Source organism: Sitophilus oryzae, unplaced genomic scaffold, assembly GCF_002938485.1.
Source record: "Sitophilus oryzae breed Bouriz unplaced genomic scaffold, Soryzae_2.0 scaffold_1803_pilon_pilon, whole genome shotgun sequence".
Taxonomy (NCBI): domain Eukaryota; kingdom Metazoa; phylum Arthropoda; class Insecta; order Coleoptera; family Curculionidae; genus Sitophilus; species Sitophilus oryzae.
In genome coordinates this window covers 1572669-1593978 of record NW_022146506.1, presented here as the reverse complement: position 1 = coordinate 1593978, position 21310 = coordinate 1572669, and the positions used below count along the sequence as shown (strand labels likewise).

Below are 21310 nucleotides of genomic sequence, written 5' to 3'. Positions count from 1 at the left end.
CTATAAAAATTATTCAGATTATCTTATATACCACATATATAAATTAAAAAATGAATCACACTATCAACATTATATATTATACCTTTCAAGTTTGTCCACACATGCATCTTGATAGTCATGAATCCACCTTACAGCATTAAAGTGACAGATTTGTCTCATATCCTCTGGCAGATCGTCAGGTTCGGGGAATGTGAAATTATCGATTATGGGGATGATATTACAATTAGCTGACAGAGCTGCTACAATTTCCTGTAAAACATTAACTTTAACATCGAATAAACTTGAAAACCATTCTAAATATGCTTACCCTGTGTACCCAGTCTTTCTTGTCGTGGTCGTCCTTGCACCTCTCCAGAGCATTGGGTGTCAATACTAATAAGAAGTGCTTGGCTTTTTGAATACTTTGTAACAAATTGTTATCAAATTTTCCGGCTTCTAGCCTTTCAACATCTATGAATACGCTAAAGCCTCTTAGCTGTAGATGGACTTTGAGCAAACTAGCTAATTGTGATCCGTTTGATCGTCTGTAGCTGACGAAGACGTCTAACGATTTGTCAGGATTGTCTTCGTTGAGATCGCTGCCTATTCTATTTTCTAACTGTCTGATGCCTTCCATGATTCTGTACCTGTGAATGGAATTGCAAATGGAACATTCGTTCAGCAACTGATCTTCGGAGATGTTTCTTAAAGCATCTTTAGTTTCAATGCCGGCATTTAATAGACTGTAAGTGTATATACAGAATTCTGGTCCAAGGGATTGTAAAAAGTTGTTTATGTTTGCGGAATCTCTAGACGTATAGTCTGCCATTCTTTTGAGTTTTTGTAGTTCTCTTGTGAATCTGTAAAAATACAAGATTAGTAGATATTTAAGAAGAAAAGAAATTGTATTGTTACCTTTTTCGTTTGATCCCATTCGTAAGACCAATGTCGTCTTTTAAATTATCCTCCGTCAGTTGAAGCAAAAGATCACCGTCTACTCGGCTTTCCACAAAACTCGGAACTATTTCGGAAAACCCAATTTGTCTAACCCACTGTTCAACGTCTTCAGAGGACCAGAGGGGCACTTGTTGGCTGAGTTTATGGGGAACTTCTTCCCCGATTAGTCTTAAAGCTTGAGCTGCATATTTCGATGCTACAGCATTAGGACAACTGGCAACTTTTTTCAGGGCTTCGACAGCGCCGATTTCTTGAAAAATGTTTGTGTTGCCCTGCTGTCTTTTTATTCCTGCTTCCATGCAGAAGTGAAAAGCTGCCAAGTTCCGCGCTTCTTCGCGTTTTGAGCTCAATACTGGTACTAATCGCTTCAACCACGTTTTACTTTGTCCGTGAGCGTGTGCTAAATTTGATTTTGCGAACTGAGAAGGATTGTGAATGGTAACGAAGGGTTCTACTAAATCTAAAGTACCAGATTGAATAACTACGGCTTCTATTTCGGCATTAGCTACCAGTACGGTAATGGCAAGGCAAGCGTAATATTTAATGTTATCGTCAGTGTGAAAGGCTAAGGGAAACAGCCACATCTGTACGTTTCGTTCGATCATAGTCTCTTGGTTTTCAGCGCCACCATAAAGGCTTAAGTTGGCTAAGGCACCAGCGCAGTGTCGTAATGTCTCCACATCTTTCTTTCTGATTTCGAACAAGAGGGCATCTAAACCACCGAGCTTTACTACGTCACTGCAAGTTTCTTCGCTGTGTTTGAACAGATGTTCCAAAATACCAGTACCTACTCTAGAATGATCAACAGAGTTGGTGTTTTTAATGCAAACGCAAGCTACTTTAACAACTTTGTCAAGTCCATGTTCTACAACATAATCTCTATTTTCTGTGGTTAAGCATTGTTCCAACAGCTTAGCGCTGTGAAACTGTAAATCGTTATTTGTATTGGTGCAGTTGTTTAAAAGCAAATCTAATCCTCCGCATTTTCTTAAAGCGTTACACAAAGTGTACCCTAATTCGTGACCGTAAGTGGGTACTGCCCACGCAGTTTTAATCACATCGTTCATTTTGTCCAATATTTGAGGTGCCTTAGGATTGCTGGTAGCTTCTTGGATACATTTAACTGATTTATCAAGATAAGTTGTGTATTTGTGAATAGCCCTTTCTACGTCTGCATAATTTGAGCCAGCGGAAAGTTGTTCCAGATCGTCTAATGGTGTGTATAAAATTTCGTCTTCGGGATTTCCGTTCATAAGTTCGTGAAACTAGAAAAAAATATAAATATTAAAATTTATTGAAATAAATTACGAAATTTAATTATTTCAAACTTTAGTTAATTCTTTTAGAATAAAATAATGTCCTCTTAAAAAAAGAACAAAAACGTACCCCTATTTTTTAATTAATAATATTTAACACATAATATAGTTGATAGGCTATAAACTTATTTCCCGAAGATAAATTATAATGAAGAAGAAAAGTACTCTTTTTGTAGATAATATTTATATACCGGGTGTGTCTCAAAAGTGTGGCTCATCCCTATAACTTTTTTATTTTTTCAGATGTAAAAACGAGATTTGGTATGTTAGTATATGACTTATTAGGATTGATTGACGTATTCTTATCTATTATTTTCGGCCACTTCCTGTTTTACCGGAAATGACTACAACTTTTGATTTTTAAATGGCTCCCTCGGTATTTTTTTTTTACTTTCTTCGATAGAAAATGATACTTTGAATAGAATATGTCATATGTCAACTTTTGACATTTTCGCATAGAAAAAAACCGTATTTTAAATTTCAATCTAGAGTGCCATATGCCTGTGTTAAAAATACTAATTTTTAATCAAGGACTCTTGGAAAAATAGATTTGATCGTCTGCTGTTTTTAGTTTTTAATGTCATGTCCTAGCCAGTGAGAAGCTTTCCAAATCATATTTTTAATCATAACTTAATTTTTTCAAATGGAACGAGGGTGGCATTTTTTACGAATAATTTGGTACCACACACTTGTTTTTTCTAGTCAAATTGTCGTTATGAACCGCATGTTACAATTTCAAATCAACCATATACGAAAATGTCAAAAGTTGACATATGACATGTCATTCTATTCAGTGGCATTTTCTATCGAATAAAGTAAAAAAAATACCGGCTGTGCCAAGATTTATTAATTCCCAAAAAATGTCGATAATATTGTAATTTTGGTTTACCAAATCGAAAAAATGTATAGGAAAAATTCTTTATTTTTTAAAAAGAACAATTTTTAAATTGATATTTTTTCATAGTTCTTTATTTAAGCAAGCCATTTCACTATGCGCTGATGCGCTGATTTGATGCGTTGATGTGGTTCGTCATCCCATATTCATTATGCGGTAATGCGGTTCGTCAATGTGATTCGTTAGTTCGTTTGAAAATTTGTCCATTGTGTTCCTAATATTTCTTTTGATGGTTCGTCCAAAAAACGACTTCCCGCTGAACTGCGGCATAACGCATTGTATCTACGCATTGTCGCATCTAATCGACGCATCATCGTATAATTACTATGAGCACCGAATATTAACTAAAGATTAAATTAAAATAAATAAACTGTGCTATAGCTAATATAATATTAGCTAATACCGTATGATCGAAAAAAATTGCATATAGTTGGCTTGGAAATGAACATCGATGACATTCCCCATATAATTTTACATATAAAATGACAGCGATCTTCATTTCATAGCCATCGCTGACGCCGTTTTTTTTTCGATCTTTTTTTATCGTATATACAGGGTGTTTCAAAACAAATGCGAAAAACTTCAGGGGGTGATTCCTTGTTCAAAATAAAGGGTAGTTTGCTTCATAAACGTTGGGTCAAAAGTCAACCATTAGGGAGATATCGCGGTACATAAATGGCGGAAAAATAATGTTTTTATTTTTTATCTTGAAAACAAAAAGAGATAGACTAATAAAATTTTATGGAAGCATTACTGTTATGAAAACACACTTTCTGGTAATTTTTTCACGTTTTTAAAATGAGTGGAAGGGGTTGAAATAAACTACCCCTATCATTCTTGTTAACGAAATTTAAAGAAAAATCTTATCAAACACATGCAAAAAAAAATTAATTTGGATAGTTTAGTTTGTTTAGAAACTTTTTTATCTCTTGTATTTTTTGATAAAACTCACCGATTTGAAATTAAAAATAAAATGTAAAGCATTACACGCCAGGACAAAAACATTTTCTGATAAAGAATCTAGTGGGCTGCTGTAATTTTTTAGGAAAAAATCTAGTCGGCCGCTGTTACTTTTAGGATGTTCCTAATATTATTTTATTTGACATTACTCTACTGCAATACGTTATTATCTAGATGATTATTATTATCGTTATTATCACTAGATTCTTAATCTAAAAATGTTTTTTGTCCTGACATGTAATGCTTTACATTTTATTTTTTAATTTCAAATCGGTGAGTTTTATCAAAAAAACACAAGAGATAAAAAAGTTTCTAAACAAACTAAACTATCCAAATAAATTTTTTTGCATGTGTTTGATAAGATTTTTCTTTAAATTTCGTTAACAAGAATGATAGGGGTAGTATATTTCAACCCCTTCCACTCATTTTAAAAAAGTGAAAAAATTACCAGAAAGTATGTTTTCATAACAGTAATGCTTCAATAAAATTTCATTAGTATCTCTTTTTGTTTTCAAGATAAAAAATAGAAACATTATTTTTCCGCCATCTTTGTACCGCGATATCTCCCTAATGGTTGACTTTTGACCCAACGTTTATGAAGCAAACTACCCTTTATTTTGAACAAGGAATCACCCCCTAAAGTTTTTCGCATTTGTTTTGAAACACCCTGTATAATATTATGAGTATTTATATTGACATACACATCGATTATAGTATAAGCTTCGAATGATGGTAACAAATCTATATAATTCTACATATTATTTAACTGGTTAAAATTGATTTAATTTGTTTTGATTTGTCAAAAATAATAAAAACTGAAAACAAATACCCTCGGTGAGTCATATTTAAGAAGAAATAAAATAGGATCCAAATACTTTTTTGCGATCTAAAAATAAATTTCAGGTATATTATTGATATAGGCCTTTATAGGTTATTAAACCAGTTAACAAAATATCAGTGAGAAGAAAGCAGTGTTGTGTTCTCTTGGTTTTTTAAATTATTTGGAAATCGCTGGTAAGTCTTTCTTATCGATGTATTTTAGTTGTAATTTAAGTCTGTTTTTCAATAAGCGTATTTCAGACTAATCATTTTTTATGATTGGTTATGATAATACAAATTAACCAAATTATTTTTAACACATGGCAGTGTAAATATTAATTTACGACGTATATCGGATTTATAACCAAAAATATGAATATTTTATTATAAGCCCTGTTTTAAGATGATTTATTACTAGAGAAGACCTTCACGAAGAATACGGAAATAGATTTTAGAAAATCTAAGATTTATTAGTTGGATATACGCAAGTGACATTTAATGTATACGTTTCTTGGGTGTTTTTTTTTGGTGACGGGATGGGGGATGGTCGAAAACGTTGATTTACCTGTGTAAGCATTTTGGATGATGTGCTAATCCCTTTCGACGATGTTGAATATACCGCAGTACTACTGCTTCTGCTGTGCTGTTCCTGATTGTAGATTCCGCTAGCTGTTATGGTTTGCGATTGTTGTTGAGATTCGGTGGCCGATTTTTCCGTGCTGAATTTGTCCGTGGTGAGTTTTAGGTTCGTGTGGGCCAAATTCTTCGATTCCTGTTGGCTCACGTCACCCGTCTTCAAGCTGCGCGCCTCCTGCAACGAACAAAAACATTTCGTGAATATTTTCAAACCATGTTGGTCGAAATGAATTTCATATTGACTGTTGTTGGATGTAAATTAATTACTTGTATAATACTTGGAAAGTTCAATGGCGATGTTTAAAGGTTATCTCTGACCAATTTAATTTCTTTTAAATTATTTACGGTATGTGTTGCGACGGGTTGCGTTATGGATCATATCCATGTCATTTTTGTTATTTATGTCGTATACGAATTACGTTTAATTTAAAAGAGTGTTTTCAATTGGATGTGTTATACCATGGCAAATAAAAAAATTGCATTTGTAAAAACGAATTTGGATTTTATGTGATGGGTTTACCGGTAGCCTCTATGATAGTCTCTCCTGTTCAAGCAAATCATTTCATTTGAAAAAGCAAAAATAAAAATAGCAACTTATACAAGTACGACAGCGCCGTTAAAATTTTAGGAAGCAATATACAGGGTGGTCCGAACTGTATTCCGGAAACTTCGGCAGCATATTCTGCAGATAAAAATAAGTAAAAAAGTTCGCATAAATATATGTCCGAAAATTCTTAAGTTTCGGAGATACAGGGCGTAGAAGTTTTATTTTTATTTCGATTTTTTTAAAATAATTTTTGAAGTAACGTCAATATTTGGATAAAAATTGGTGTCCGGAAGTCGGATGAGAAATTTGATTTTGATGTCAATATGCCTCCTACTTGTAGAGGGCGCCACATACATATTTTTAACTGATTTGAAAAATATTAACTTTTCCTCCCTACCATGTAAAACTACTGAGTAAAAAAATATACATTTACGACTTTTTTATGCAACAAAGGTCTCTTGGTAAAAATCGCTACGTAGTATTAATATAAAATCGCACTAAAATGGTTCCCGAGATATTTGGAATGTAAATTACATAAATTCCAAAAAGTTTCTTATAAGGAATATATTTTCTCTTTAAAGTTTTTCAAATTAGTCCAAAATAACCGAGTTATTTTACTTTGAAAATTTAAAAAAAATATTTTTTGCTTAAATTTTGAGAACCACTGGATCTTTTCTGGATTTTCTTTCTTGAAAATTTAATCTACTACCTATGTTGCCGTATTATCAAAATAATTATGTTTTTTAAATAAAAATTAAAAAAAAATCCCAAAGTTTTTTTAAAAAAATCCACATTTGGAAAAAAAATCGCGAAAAACTCATAGGGGTGTTTCTGGGACTATCCCTAAAAACGATTACTTAAAAAAATAATTAAATTAACACCCCTAAAAATGATTGCACTTATTTAAGACACTCACTGTATAGTATTTAAAGTACATATTAACTCAAGTGTAACAAGTAGGTAATTAAAAAGGTACTTCTTATAACAATCCTGTATTTACTGTATATTTATATTTCCCTTGTAAACACTTATAAAAACTCTACAAAAGTTAGATTTCATCGGATCATACCTTTGAACTATGACTCCAATCCCAAGTGACATTGTAGTTCAATTATATTTAAAATTTATTTAAATTATTATCAATTATTATTGCAACACACTACTAAATGAACGAATGAACCAATGAATGAATCTAGCAATTTTCTTTCAACTAACTGAAAGATTGACTTAAAAGTTATTTAACATGAGTTGTTATTGCTTTGGTCCTTGGCTTTCGATTAGCTTTTAAAATGACTAAAAAAAATAAAAACTCGTTGGCCTTTTGCCCGTTTCAAATATTTATTATTAAAAACTGACTAAGTGGCCATTTTTAAACAATTTTACCAGAACATTCTTAATATTTTATAGAGATACAGAATTTACTCAAAGTTTTGTTGTTTCTAGATACAAAACTTTACTCCAAAGTACATACTCCGGGGTCGTTTCTGACATAATAAATTAATAATATCGTATTAGATGGCTAAACTTAGGGGGGAGGGCATGAGCCCCCGAATCCCCCCTCGTGGATCCACCACTGCCTACGAAAAAATATTAAAACTTTGATGGTTGTTGTCTGTCATTTTGATTCAAAAGTAAATTGTTATTACTGTCAATTTTTGGTTGTCGTCTGTCAAAATCATCCCTTTTCAATTTATAATTGTAATATCGTTCTTTAAAAGATTGCAACAAAACACTTTACCAATCAGTCAGCGCATTCATTCAACACACAAATTGGAATATTAAATATAAAGCTTCCTACTTTTTGCGGAGGATAAGTGATTTTCAGCTTCGGAGGCGTATTTATGTTGGAAACCAGAACCGGCGTAGCTTCTTCGTCGAAATCCACACTTTTAAAGGCCCCCTTTTTGACGGGCCAGGGGGCTGACATTTTCACGTCGGACGACATAAGCGCGCGAAATAATTTTTAGACCGAAATTCGCAATAAATTTTGAAAAAAAGCGTTTAGCGTTAATACATATAATCGTACGTCTCGATTCGAACTAACATGTTCTCTGAGAATTCAGATATTTGTCGCGTTTTGGCTCACTGCCACTCACTTTACGTTGAACCAATATCGCGTCAAAAAATTAAGAATAGGTCTTTTCAACTTCAAATGTAATACTATTTTCTGTGTTTTGTGGGGATTGCTTTTTCATTAAATTATTAACATCACTGCGAATGAAGTGACTGTATCAGGAAGTTTTTATAATTTTGTGGTTTCGCTTGAAAATTGCTTCTATTGTAATCGTTCATATAAATTTGACTCATTGTAAGATTAATAGTAATACTTTATCAAGTAATGGGTAATTGTTTTCAATGCCCATTTGGTTATTAATAAATTTACTTATGATTTACGCACGTGTTTTCTTTTTCGAATTATAAATATACAGCATTACTCACATATAGTCGCCTATTCCAAAAATTTTGCTCGTGTTTGAGTGAATTTTTAAAAACTATGTTATCGAAAAATTATATGTTTTTTAATACATTTCCATACTGTTTATTACCTTAACTTACCTTAATTTTAATTTTCTTTATTTAATTTAATTTTAAAATTATTAATGAAGAAAAATACAAATGTTTACGGGTTATATCCTAAGTCCAAAAGTAGCAAAATAAGCGTTCGGCATTTAACGTTTTATGGAAAACTAGCTAGGTATTTTTACACAAATCGTTTACTCACATCGTCTATATCCATTTATTCTCGATCTCTTTCTCTCTAACATACAATGTATGTACTATCTGTTTTTATTTAAATTTAAGGCTTTTGTTTTAAGCGGGTGAAATTGCACCACTAAACGTTCGTTTGTCAAATAGGTGGCAAATCGGTTCGTTTGAAAAGCACTGATTGCCTGATTTGTTAGCAAATTCGAATGTTTCACACTTTGGAATTTCGTCAAACTAGCTGCTTCAAATCATTTGACTGTTCAATCGTTCGTTTGCATAGCACTGATTGCCTGATTTGTTAGCAGATTCGACTGTTTCACACTTTGGAATTTCGTGAAACCAGCTGCTTCAACTCAATTGACTGCTCAATCGTTCGTTTGAAAACCACTGATTGCCTGATTTGTTAGCAAATTCGAATATTTCACACTTTGGAATTTTGTGAAACCAGCTGCTTCAACTCAATTGACTGCTCAATTGTTCTCTAATACTATCAATACTAGAGATAGCTAAAAAAACATTTAAATAATCCAATGAAAGTTAAAAATCAGATTTGAAATCTGATTAAGTTATTCTAACACTATACATACTAAACAAGGAGGCGAAAAAAAATGATAGTTTTTAATAAACAATGCAGACGAATAATTACTACTATTGTATTTTAGGTTTTTATTTTTTTATGTTGTTTTCAGTTAATGTCTGAATGTCTCCACTTCAGTTATTTTGTGTGAAATAATATTTTGAAATACAATTAAATCAGCTTAAAATGAGTATTATATTATTCTATATCCCCTTATTTTGTACTATATCCCTAAAATCGGCTCAATGCACAGCTAATAGACACACTTGTTCTATATCCAAATCTAAAATCACTAATATCCTTTAAATAAAGTTTCTAAAAGTAAAATAAATACATATGTTTGATAGGTTTTTATATTACCTTCAATTTATATGTTTAATAGAACCATTTTGGTATACAGGGTGATTCAGATTTTACTAGAATAACTTCAGGTATCGATAGAACTAACCGAAATAATGATAGTTTGTATTATAAACCATACTCTAAAAACGCTTCCGCTTGGAGTAAAATGGTGCCAAAATTTGAATTAAGTTCTCCAAGGCATGCTGCTAATTAAGTAACATTTTTCGAACGCAGCTGAGCTATGTTCGGAATTTTGTGGAATATCTGGAAAACTAAGCGACATATCAAAAAAATTTAAGAACAAGAAAAGTTAGTAAAAAGACGGAAGGTATCAGAAAAAAATACAAAATTATCCAGTGGCGTGCCACAAAAAAGTTCTACAAGGTTCCGTGCAGTTGACACTCACAAAAACAACACCCTGTATAGCAATTAATCCAATTTTTTTCACACATATCGGCCACGTTGCCCTTAGCATTTAACAAAACATTTGCGTATTTAGATCCTCTGGCTTACGAGTAATAAAATAAAAACCGAAAAATAATTCAAATTTTAGCGCCATTTTACTCCAAGCGGAAGCGTTTTTGGAGTATGGTTTATAATACAAACTATCATTATTTCGGTTAGTTCTTCGATACCTACCTGAAGTTATTCTAGTATAACCTGAATCACCCTCTATAGTGTTCACGGATATCCAGTTTAAACTTTGTTTTCTCAGATTCATCGAAATGGTCTATAGAACAATCTTATTCTAGGGTGACGAAATGAAGAAAAAAATTAAAGCTAAAGGATTATACTATATCTGTATTGTAGCACATTTTTAGACAACTTCTTTACTTTTAAAATTTTGATGGTCAAACATCAACTAGATGTTCGTTATGTTTGGACTAAATTTTCTCAAAAATAAAGACATAATTTAAAATTCCGTTACAATACGGAAATAGATTGAAGTTTTGTGATTACAGTGATATATAATTTGTATGGTCTTGTAACAAATTGCTCGCTATTTTATGGCAAATGCTGAAGCTCTGCAAACCTTAATCAAAGCACGTGTGTTTGAAATTTTGGGTGTAATTTAACACGACAGGATCGGGCTAAGCCTTAGGCAGATTTCTGAAATTATATTTCCTTCGGCTACACACCCGCTTTACCCTGAGAGCGACCCGAAAATATAACGTACTAGAGAGCTGACGGAGGACCTATGGTGTCAATCTGCGCATGTGAAACAACGTTTTTAATCATACAGCACGTCCGAATGATCCGTCGAAGCAAGGTATCAATGGATGGCCGTCGCACGAAATCATCCGGATCATCCGCGCCCATGTGAAACTATTTATTATTCATATAAACTCATGGTACTGCTTCAACCAACGGGCGATCCGCGCGGACGCTCCGCTCCATTTAAATCAGCCCTTAACATCTTTAAGTGAATTAAAGCACCTAACAATCAATAATACAATATGATCAAGCGTGTTTTATATGACGACATAAAATCAAAGTCATAATCGTCATAGTAACCATCTCATAGAAACACTGAAAATATTTGTGATTTATTAATTTAAAAATTGCGCATTTAAACTAGGTATTCTTGTGGGTGGTAATGTCACATTTCTTAATCCATTTCAGTCATATATAAAGGTATATTATTATGTTAACAACAACTATCGATCTCATTGAGTTGATGTTTTTATTTAGTTCTCCTAGTTGTTATGTACCTAACGTAGGCGTAGATTAATTGCGGATACATGTTTAAGCCTGAAGCAGATTATTTGTTTTTAACAACTGTTAAATTGCAAATCTATTTGTAAACGAGTAGTTAATAGAAAAACCCGTTTTTTGTTATTGTTTAAGTTGGAAAATTAATGGGGCAATAATATCTTCCTCATGAAATTGTATGATTCGTAAAATTGCGAAATCTTAAAAAAGCAAATAAAAAGTAGGTTTTGAAACCTAAACAAACGTTAAATATTCTGATGGAGATAAACAGTAATATGAGAAATATTGTCATTGTATGAGTATCTTGGTTTGTACTGTATGCTAATAGGCATTATAGATTCCAAATAAATATGAACTACTCCGTTAACAAGAAAATTGAAATAAAAATAAATACAAAGAACAAATAAAAAAAAATACTGATCTAAAAACTAAAAATAATTTTGTTTGTTCTATTATTTTATGAAAATTATAACAAAATCTCATCATTATTAATCAATCATCTCATCAATATTAAATATGGGTGTTCCAATATTCCGTGGACATAGAACAGTATTTTTGGAATCAATGTAAGTTAATCAAACACAATTTACCTCAATACTCTATACAAAAGTGCTTTGTTTATCCGTTAGAGGGCATCAAATTTAAAAAAAAAATATACACATTTTTAAGATATCTTAAGAACCAATATTCCTCTTTAAAGGATATTTGCAGTATTCTCTGTATAAATAGGGGCTTTAAAATTTACTTTCACAAAAAAACAGAGAGGTAAACGGGTAAGAGAAGGGTGAAACCCTTACCCTCACCCCTACATAAATTCTAGCAGAAATGTTTTGCAACTTTAACAACTAATTTATTTTTCTTATAAAGGTCCTTTTAGTATTTCCATATTGTTATAAAACTGGCCACCTTGTATAGTTTTCGATATATTTTTCCGAATCTCAAGCGATAATATAATCTGTAGTTGGCGAAAATGTGGATAATTTTATGCCAGTGTCACAAAGAACTTTTTTTACTATTCGTAAACATTTAACTAATTAAAATTGGATTTAATTTTGTCTGTTAGCCCTCTAACGGACAACTTTTGTATAGAGGGAAATTGTATCTAATTAACTGATTTCGATTCCAAAAATACTTAGTAGTTCTATGTCAACGAAATATTGGGAGACCCTATATAAACTATTATCCTATATTCACCCCCCATATAAGAATTAGTGATATATTTAAAAGATTACGTTTAAAAAAATACAGTTACTTCCTCCAGTAATCATAATAGAATAAATCGTTAATACTAAAAATACTCCGTTCAAAGATATTTTCTATAAGCTCATAATCGATACTTATTAAGAAAAAGATTAAATTATAAATTAACTTAAAATCCCGTAAAATAATTTGTGTTTACAATTTATTAAAACATTGTTGAAATTTTTTGTATCAGACTTAACGAACCATAAATCTTTAAAATGCATTAAAATACTAGAAGTAATTCATAATAAACATAATCTAGAATAGACGTATATGGCAACAACTAATAAAGCAATTTGCTGATCGAAAAAAAACGGCGTCAGACACGGCTGGGAAATGACAATCGATAATAATTTTGGCGAGGTCAATCTCTAGATATCATTTACTAAAATTAGGCATAACACTCCGGGTCAAGTAAACGACGTCTAGGGCTTAATCTCGCCAAAATTATAATCGATTGTCATTTCCCAGCCGTCTCTGACGCCATTTTATTTTCGACCGTAAGGTACTTATCATATCTATTTATTACAGCTAGGAAACTTAATAAAAATAATAAGCTTATTATTTTTCTAAATGTCATCAAAAAGGTGACGATAACATAACAACAATGAAAAAGTTTAACTATAGTGCGTGAATTAACGTTTTAGAACATGTGCCAACTCTTTAATTTGTTAGCGTAACTAAGACACGGTAAATTGCTTGCAAATATAATTTATATTATCTAGTTTTATAGATGTAATACATAATTATCAAAGTTTTCTTACCGACAAAGGTTTTTAGTGAATTAACTTATTGTGCTTTTTAAATGAGGCTTATATTTATTTATACATCTTTACAAGTGTAGAAAAAGCGTCAAATTATATAGAAAAAGAAAGCATAAAAATAATTAAGCGGCAATTACAACGTAATTGAAAGAAATATAAAAGAGATCTGATAAAAGCAGTTGCACATCAATACCCGTCACCTCTAATCTAGATTTCATCCAATCGTACATCATCCTTCTGGGAACGCTTCGACATCCCGTGGTTAAATAATTATAACGGCCCCTTATCAAGGTTAAATAAGGCAAACTATCTTTGATTAGACGCAAAATGGGGTGTCTCATAGCGTGGAAAAATGGCGACTAGCCTGTTGTCAGTGGCATTGTAGCCGCGCAGCAAGTTTTTATCGATTTTCATAGAAAACAGCGTCTGGGAAATAGGGATGTTTTTGGGGTTTACAACCGGTTTTCTGAAATGTGACGGTCTTTTAAACTGTTGAATTTAATATCTATTGTAAAAACCGGTATCACTAGAGATCTTGATTTTTTTTAGAATAATTTATTGAAAAGCAGAAAATAGGTACTAATAAATATTATACAGGATGTCCCAGAAATAAGTGCAAGTATTTTAACTGGTAGTATAGTTCAACCCCAGAAACACGCCTATGAGGTTTTTTTTGCGAAAAAAAAATGTTGAAAATTCTAAATTTTTTGAAAAAATGTTTTGATTTTTTTTTAGTTTTTAGTTAAAAACCATAATTTCTTGATAATATGGCAACATAGGTATTAGATTAAATTTACAAGAAAGAAAATCCAGAAAAGATCCAGTGGTTCTCAAAATTTTAGCAAAAAATATTTTTTGGGGGAAATTTTCAAAGTAAAGTAACTCCGTTTTTTGGACTTATTTGAAAAGCGATAAAGATAAAATATGTTTCTTTTATCGAGATCTACCAGCCCTTAAAATACTTGCACTTATTTCTGGGACACCCAGTATGTATATACAGGGTGAGTCTTAAATAGGTGCAAATATTTCTGGGGGTAGTATATTTCGAGCCCAGAAAGACAATTATGACGTTTCAAGAAAAACATTTTTTTGGAAAATTTGGAATTTTTTGAAAATTTTTTTTGATTTTTTTTAGTTTTTACTAAACATAATTTCTTGATAATATGGCAACACAGCTAGTAGATTAAATTTACAAGAAAGAAAACTCAGAAAAGATCGAGTGGTTCCGAGTGTGGTTCTCTAAATTTTGAGAGCAAAAAATCACTTTTTTTTGGAAATTTTCAAAGTAAAATAACTTGGTTATTTTGGACTTATTTGGTAACTATGTTGCCATATTATCAAGAAATTATGGTTTTTAACTAAAAATTAAAAAAAATCCAAATTTTCATAAAAGAAATTTACCGAAAAAAACATTATAATCGTGTTTCTGGGGTCGAAATATACTACCCTAAAAATATTTGCACTAATTTAACACTCATAATTATGTTTTATAATAAATTTGAAGTGTTAAACAATTTTAAAAATATACTTTAAACAATTTTTTTAACTTCAAATTGGAATTTCATTATTTTTTTGATAGTCGTATATAAAAAATTCCCTTATACATATTGGTTGCACGCTACTGCTGTAAAAGAATAGAACATTCCGAGAAAAACTTTGCGTGAGCTGAGATTGATCAGAAAGCACCATAATTATTGTGGATATGGTAGGCGTTTTATCGTAGGTAATTTTACAGAAAGTTAAAAATGAAAAAAACAGACGAACATAAATAAATTCCGAAAATAAGTGGAAAAGTTTACTGTGATAACACCGACAATGCCAAATATTGATCAAGTTTTACTAACCATATACCGTATGATCGAAAAAGAAACGGCGTCGAAGACGGCTGGGGAATCACAATCGATGGTAATTTTTACGAGGTCGATTAGTAAATAGTGACTAAAATTTGTCAAAAATTAACACTAATTATAGAAACATTAAAAAACTAATATAAAATAGTAGAAAAGTAATGTTAACTATCTGCTGATGATGATTAGATTCGTAACATGGTTAGCGAAACCCGCGTCGAGTACAAAAGTAAAATGTTTCGGGTTATTGTGATGAATTAGTGTTTTATTTTGCTGTTATAGCACTTACTGAATTCGTAACAAAATGTATGAAGTGGCGTTAGATGATGTAAAAACATATAAATTTTCAATTTATTTACAAAAAAAAATAGTATTTTTGAAAAAAGCAAATCATTTTCTCTTATTTCCTGGCAATAATGACGTAAAAAAAGAAAAATGATACTGTTTATTGATTATGATAATAGCTAATGTTACCCTCTTATGCAACTGCCAATTTCAGATGCATTTTTTAATTTTTGTTACACCCCTGGCTAAGTGTCGAACCTTGACCCGAAGGATCGCTGTCGTGGCGGCCTTTGCGCAAAAGTTATTCAGGTCAGCTCATAAAACGCAACAACAAACACACCTTTTCAGGTGTGCCACAATTAGAAATAAAAATTTAGAGACCAAGGTGGAAAATTATTAGTTGTAGAATAAATATTTCTAGTGAAAATTTCTCAAAAAACTATCAAAGCTATAATTTTGAAATTCTCTTTCTAATTATTATTCCAAGACTTTCAAAATGTATGATTAATAATGCTTCTTAATAGTAAGATGTTTATTTGTTATAAACATTTAAAACATAGACAATTAAAAGCTCAAGAAGGTGTCGTATTTCTGACTTTAATTAATGTGTAAATAAAGAGGACAGTCACACATACACAGATTCCATTAAATTTGGATATTTACATATGTATACAAATTCTGTTTGTATTAACAAATAGGTAGATGTTTACAAAATAAGGAAATGTGACTGTTCATAACTTGTGCTAACTTGCTGTTAAATTAAAGTTTAATAAGAATTTTAATTTCATTTATATTCAAATTTTTTCTCTTCTATTTATCTTGAAATTTTAAATCGCAATTCAACCTTGATAGCTCATTAATTTTTATTTATCTCTTTTTTTATACAAACTACTTGACAATATTTCATATAAAAATATATTAAGTGTGAAATGACTACAGATATTACAAAAAAATAGGATGTACTAGTTTTCATTCACAGACACTTTTGAAAATTAAATGAATTTTATAAAGCTAAATGGATATTATGTACTTATATCACTTTTTAGCATATACAGGGTGAGTCTTAAATAATTCAAAATATTTTCAGGACTGGTAAAGATCTCGATAAATGAGGTATTATTTTCTCTGAAACGATTTTCAAATAAGTCCAAAATAACCCAGTTATTTTACTTTGAAAATAAAAAAAAATGATTTTTTCTTAAATTTTGAGAACCACCAGATCTTTTCTGGGTTTTCTTTCTTGTAAATTTAATCTACTACCAATGTTGCTATATTATCAACAAATTATGTTTTGTAACTAAAAACTAAAAAAAAAATCCAAAAAATTTCAAATTGCCAAAATAAAATGTTTAAACCTCATAGACCTCACATAGTGTTTCTGGGGTCGAAATATACTACACAATTTTGAACAAGTAGTTTTAAAGTTTTAGATAATCATAATTATATTCCGCCTCGTCTTGTAATTAAGATAACATGTAGTACTCCCTCAGACGTACATACCACTAACGTGCCATTTAGAAAAATAGTAGCACTTCTTGGCATGAACAAAACATAATAGTAGAAGTTAGGAGAGAATCCCCTATTAAAATAAAACTAACTAAACTTGGGTATTTGCTTACTATTGTCATTATCCGTTCATCTGTTTCATTGCTGCCATAGACGGAATTCTATATCAACAGACGGCACTGTAACCACACTGCGCATGAACTCAAGCACATGTCATGTTAATCCGAAGTTTAATAGACACTTTGACAAATTAAAATCTGTTCCAACGTTACCGTATCAGCCATCTAGTAAAACTGCGTTCAATTTTTTTTAAAATATAGTCTTCAATCGTTACTCAAACATCGATCACTAACAACTATGTTTACAATACGTAACACTCCCGCATAACGATATCCAAACACTAATATTTATACCCCGGTTTATTGTTATTCCTCTACACCGATTACTCTTCAACTATAGGGAGATTTTGACGATTATTCTCATAAACTCTCCGTTCACACTTCAGTTTTTTCCTTGACGTCATATATGTTTTGGGCCCAATGAAATTAATTTTAGCCTATACCAGCGATGGTGTTAATAAACAATAAATTAATAAAAATTTTCGAGCGCTTTTTTCTTGTCAACAAAATGACGTAACGTTGTGCTAATGTTTGTCTGTCCTTGGACTTAAATGCGTTAATTTTAGTTGCGGAAGGCAATTAGTGTGATGAATACATGTGTATCGTACCGAAGGTTAAAGTTTTCTAACGCATATCGTTTATATAATTAAAAGTTTTGATAATTTTTTAATTCCTATTCCGGAATCTAAATTTAGGTAAGAACTTTTTTTTTAATTTGAAATATTTCCGAAAATTTGTGCTAAATCTTGACGTTATTAGCACGTTACATTGCCATGTTAATTATTGACTAGTAAACCTAGATCGGGATTTCATAAATATTTATTTTTATAATAATATGAAAATAAAAAAGTGTTATTTCTCTTTTCAAGGTTTGGAGAGTAAAATGTTATAAAGACGTTCGGTTTGAACCAAGAAACTGTGAACTAGTTTGAACTATCCTTTACTACAAAAATGTTTACCTAGAATCTATGTAGACAAAAACGTACGAGCTATACCGGTAACCGGTACTACCAAAACTAAATGATATTTCTATGGTGCCGGCTACACCCGTGAGGTAAATAAGAGTAGCTCCTATTAGTGTACGTCCACAGTGCACCGGCTTCCTGCTTTTCGCTTTATCGCGGCGGATTAGCGGTGAAAATAGAGGAACAGCTATATGCGTATGGCTATAGTGCTCCAGCCAGCTTCAACCAGCTTAAACTGCTTTTACCCGCTTTTATCGGAATGACAGTTTTATCATCGCTACCCCTATTAAAGCCAATTCAATTCCCCCAAACTTAATCTACCTTGCTCGGCTCATTTCTAAATTTCCAATAAAGGTTACGCTTTAGCACAATTCAAGCTATTTACTTACAAAATTATTAAATATTAATTGATTTTAATCATAACCATCTTGTGCACATCTATATATTTTGAAAATTGTAGCGTTTTTTTAAACGGTTTTCAATTTTGTTGAAAATCTACTTCAATGTTTCTTTCTCCATGCGGAAATATTCCTAAAATTGTTGAGGGTGAGGTAAGGGTTGTGTATATATTGTATGATATTTACCAAATTCAAAATGAGGCCTATTAATTTCATGAACGCGAGTAGTACTTTTTGTATCAAGTTAATATGAACTAGTTGAAGCCTGGCGCATCCGCCACGACGCGACATCAGGAAAAAAAACTTTTTATTTTTTTTTTAATTAAATGAAAAACAAAAAATCCGGCGACGACAGTTTTTAGGAGAGCCAATTAGCTATCTTTTAGTAAAAAAAGCAACTTTCTAGAGCAAGTCGTTACTGCAGTAGAGACGACACAGATAAACATTAGCATTTTATATATGTAGATATAAATATTTGCTAATAAAAAGACATAATAGATCCACAAGGGATAGCTCCATAATGGCAAATGACATTCCCGCTTCCTACTTCAATGGCAAAATTTCACAAAGCGATAAGCCGGCCAACGAAAAGCGGAAAGCCGGTGCACTATGGACGTACGCTTACACAGGATAATTGATTTAATAATGATATATCTCGGTCTACAGTCAGTGTCAAAAAATAACCCGTACAGATTTTGAGATTGTGGTATAAAAGTTGTACTCACTTTTGCTTTTATTTGGCTTTTCTCTGCTGATATTCCGTCAATTTCTAGCCTAGCTCTAGTGGCTGCCGCGGCTTTATTTTCTTCATACGTTAAATCTCCTGCTTGTATTTTCTTCATTTCTGCGTGCTTCGTGCTTTCTTTTTCTGCCGTCAACCCATCTTTAATCACCTGAAACAAAAATAATCTTTTAAATGTCTTAAATCAGAAGTATTAGAGAATATTAGAATTAATTTTTATAGATATATTAAAATATTTTCCATTTTTGTATTTGATATACGTAAATATCTTTACCTTATTCTGTTTGCTTATCGTAATATCCCTTTTTCAAGGAGAATATCTTTACCAGATGGTAGTTTTAAAAGAAAATATGTCACAACAACCAATAACCGAACACTATTTTATAATGTACAAACTAAAAGTTTAGCGATAAGTAACATTTCCTATCAAATTTGAATACAATAGCTTGTTTTGGGTTATTTTTGTCCCTGCGAAAATGTAAATTTACTATTTACCATCAAATTCAATATTTTCTGTTACTCGTATGTTTTCAATGCAAATATAAAGGATAACACTCGAACAAGCTGTTTTAACCTTTTATAATATATAACATAACAAAATTATACTTAAAAATACGGTTATAAACAGACCCACATTTTGAGTTTATATTCTCTGTTAAACCATATTCTGTCATCCATAGTTTACGTTTCTCAGTGGTTTTTAGTGGTAAAACAAATTTGCCTAAACTACAAAAATGTTTATCGAATTATTTTACGACTGACAATGGGAGGAGGTGACCCCTTGAAAAGTTAAGCAATTTTGTTTTTTTGGGCAAATTTGTTTTAGCGGTAAAAAGCTACTAACACGCTAGTTTCCGTTTGGACTCAACGCAATGGCGTTTACAAAAATTATTCTTTTTATTTTGTAGACTTTCTTCCAGTGACGAAAAACCCAGACTATTTAAAGAATTGAAAATTATTATAATTTGGAAAAATATCGATATTATGCAATACCATTCGTTAGATAAAATTTAGATCTTTTTCATATTTTTCTAAAGGAATTAAATTTATAAAGAAAATTCCAATAGTTATCTTCCATCCATATCCATTCCACATAGTTATCTTATTTAAAATGCACGTAATTCATTGTTATAAAATTGTTTAATCCGTTAATTAGGCAGTATAAAAACTTCCACAGAAATTAAAAAGAAAAGAAACGTAATTATTAGTGCAGAATATGTACTAAAGATATATCAGTATTTAAATATTTGAAATATAATCAAAAGAAATGTGTATTTCCTTCAGTACATCTTTAAACATGAGTTTCTAGATAATATATTCCCATAATACGACAGGAATCCTGTATAACTTCTATTCAAATCCTTTTTTGGTCTGAAGGACAGATAATGAAAATTGCAAAACTGGACATTGCCTTTGTTGTCTGTTCGTTTGTATCAAATTCTCGTCGAGTTTCGTGAACGCAGGTATCGCACGCCCACTGTACACACCACACCTTTGAAAAGGCACCTTTTGTTTGCTTATATTGTTGTATGCTAAGGAAAATATATGAATACAACAACTTTTCATTTTCTTATGAAATTAATGTCTTTATTGTAAAGGAATGTAATTGTGACAGTCAGATTGGTTACAAAGTCACAAATTATTAAAACACTGCTTCTAATATAGTGGATGCATAAATAGTTGGGACTGAGGATCGAAATCGGTACTGGGTGGCAGGCACTTGCCGCTCTGAGCAATACTCAAAAAACTCAAACGTTGATTGTTAGATGTCATTATAAATATTTTTAATTGTTGTGATTAATGGCAGACTTGTTAGACCAGAAAAAAAAATAGTGTATTGTAACTGAACTGTGCAATTTTCTGTTTTCAGTAATAAACACCTTACTTACTTAATGCCATTACTCGCTGACGAGTATTTGACACGCATCAGAAAATAGTTACAAAAGGCGTTTTATTTCATGAGCTGTTCTGTGACTGAAGAGCCCGATACGTGAT

At 31.4% G+C, this 21310-nt stretch overlaps 1 protein-coding gene across 11 annotated transcripts in view; it reads right to left on the bottom strand.

The window, feature by feature from the left end:
* LOC115883077 (sterile alpha and TIR motif-containing protein 1) overlaps positions 1-21310 on the bottom strand; it is a 203273-nt gene that overhangs the window by 5962 nt on the left and 176001 nt on the right. For all 11 annotated transcript variants that reach the window (XR_004050324.1, XM_030901357.1, XM_030901354.1 and 8 more), the window contains 5 exons: positions 19299-19466; positions 5492-5737; positions 895-2201; positions 308-839; positions 83-249 (listed from right to left, as the gene is read on the bottom strand). Coding sequence is in view for 10 of the 11 variants with exons in the window: in XM_030901357.1 (XP_030757217.1) it covers positions 83-249; positions 308-839; positions 895-2201; positions 5492-5737; positions 19299-19466 (2420 nt within the window). In the remaining variant the exon portion in view is untranslated. The remainder of the gene's footprint in view (positions 1-82; positions 250-307; positions 840-894; positions 2202-5491; positions 5738-19298; positions 19467-21310) is intronic.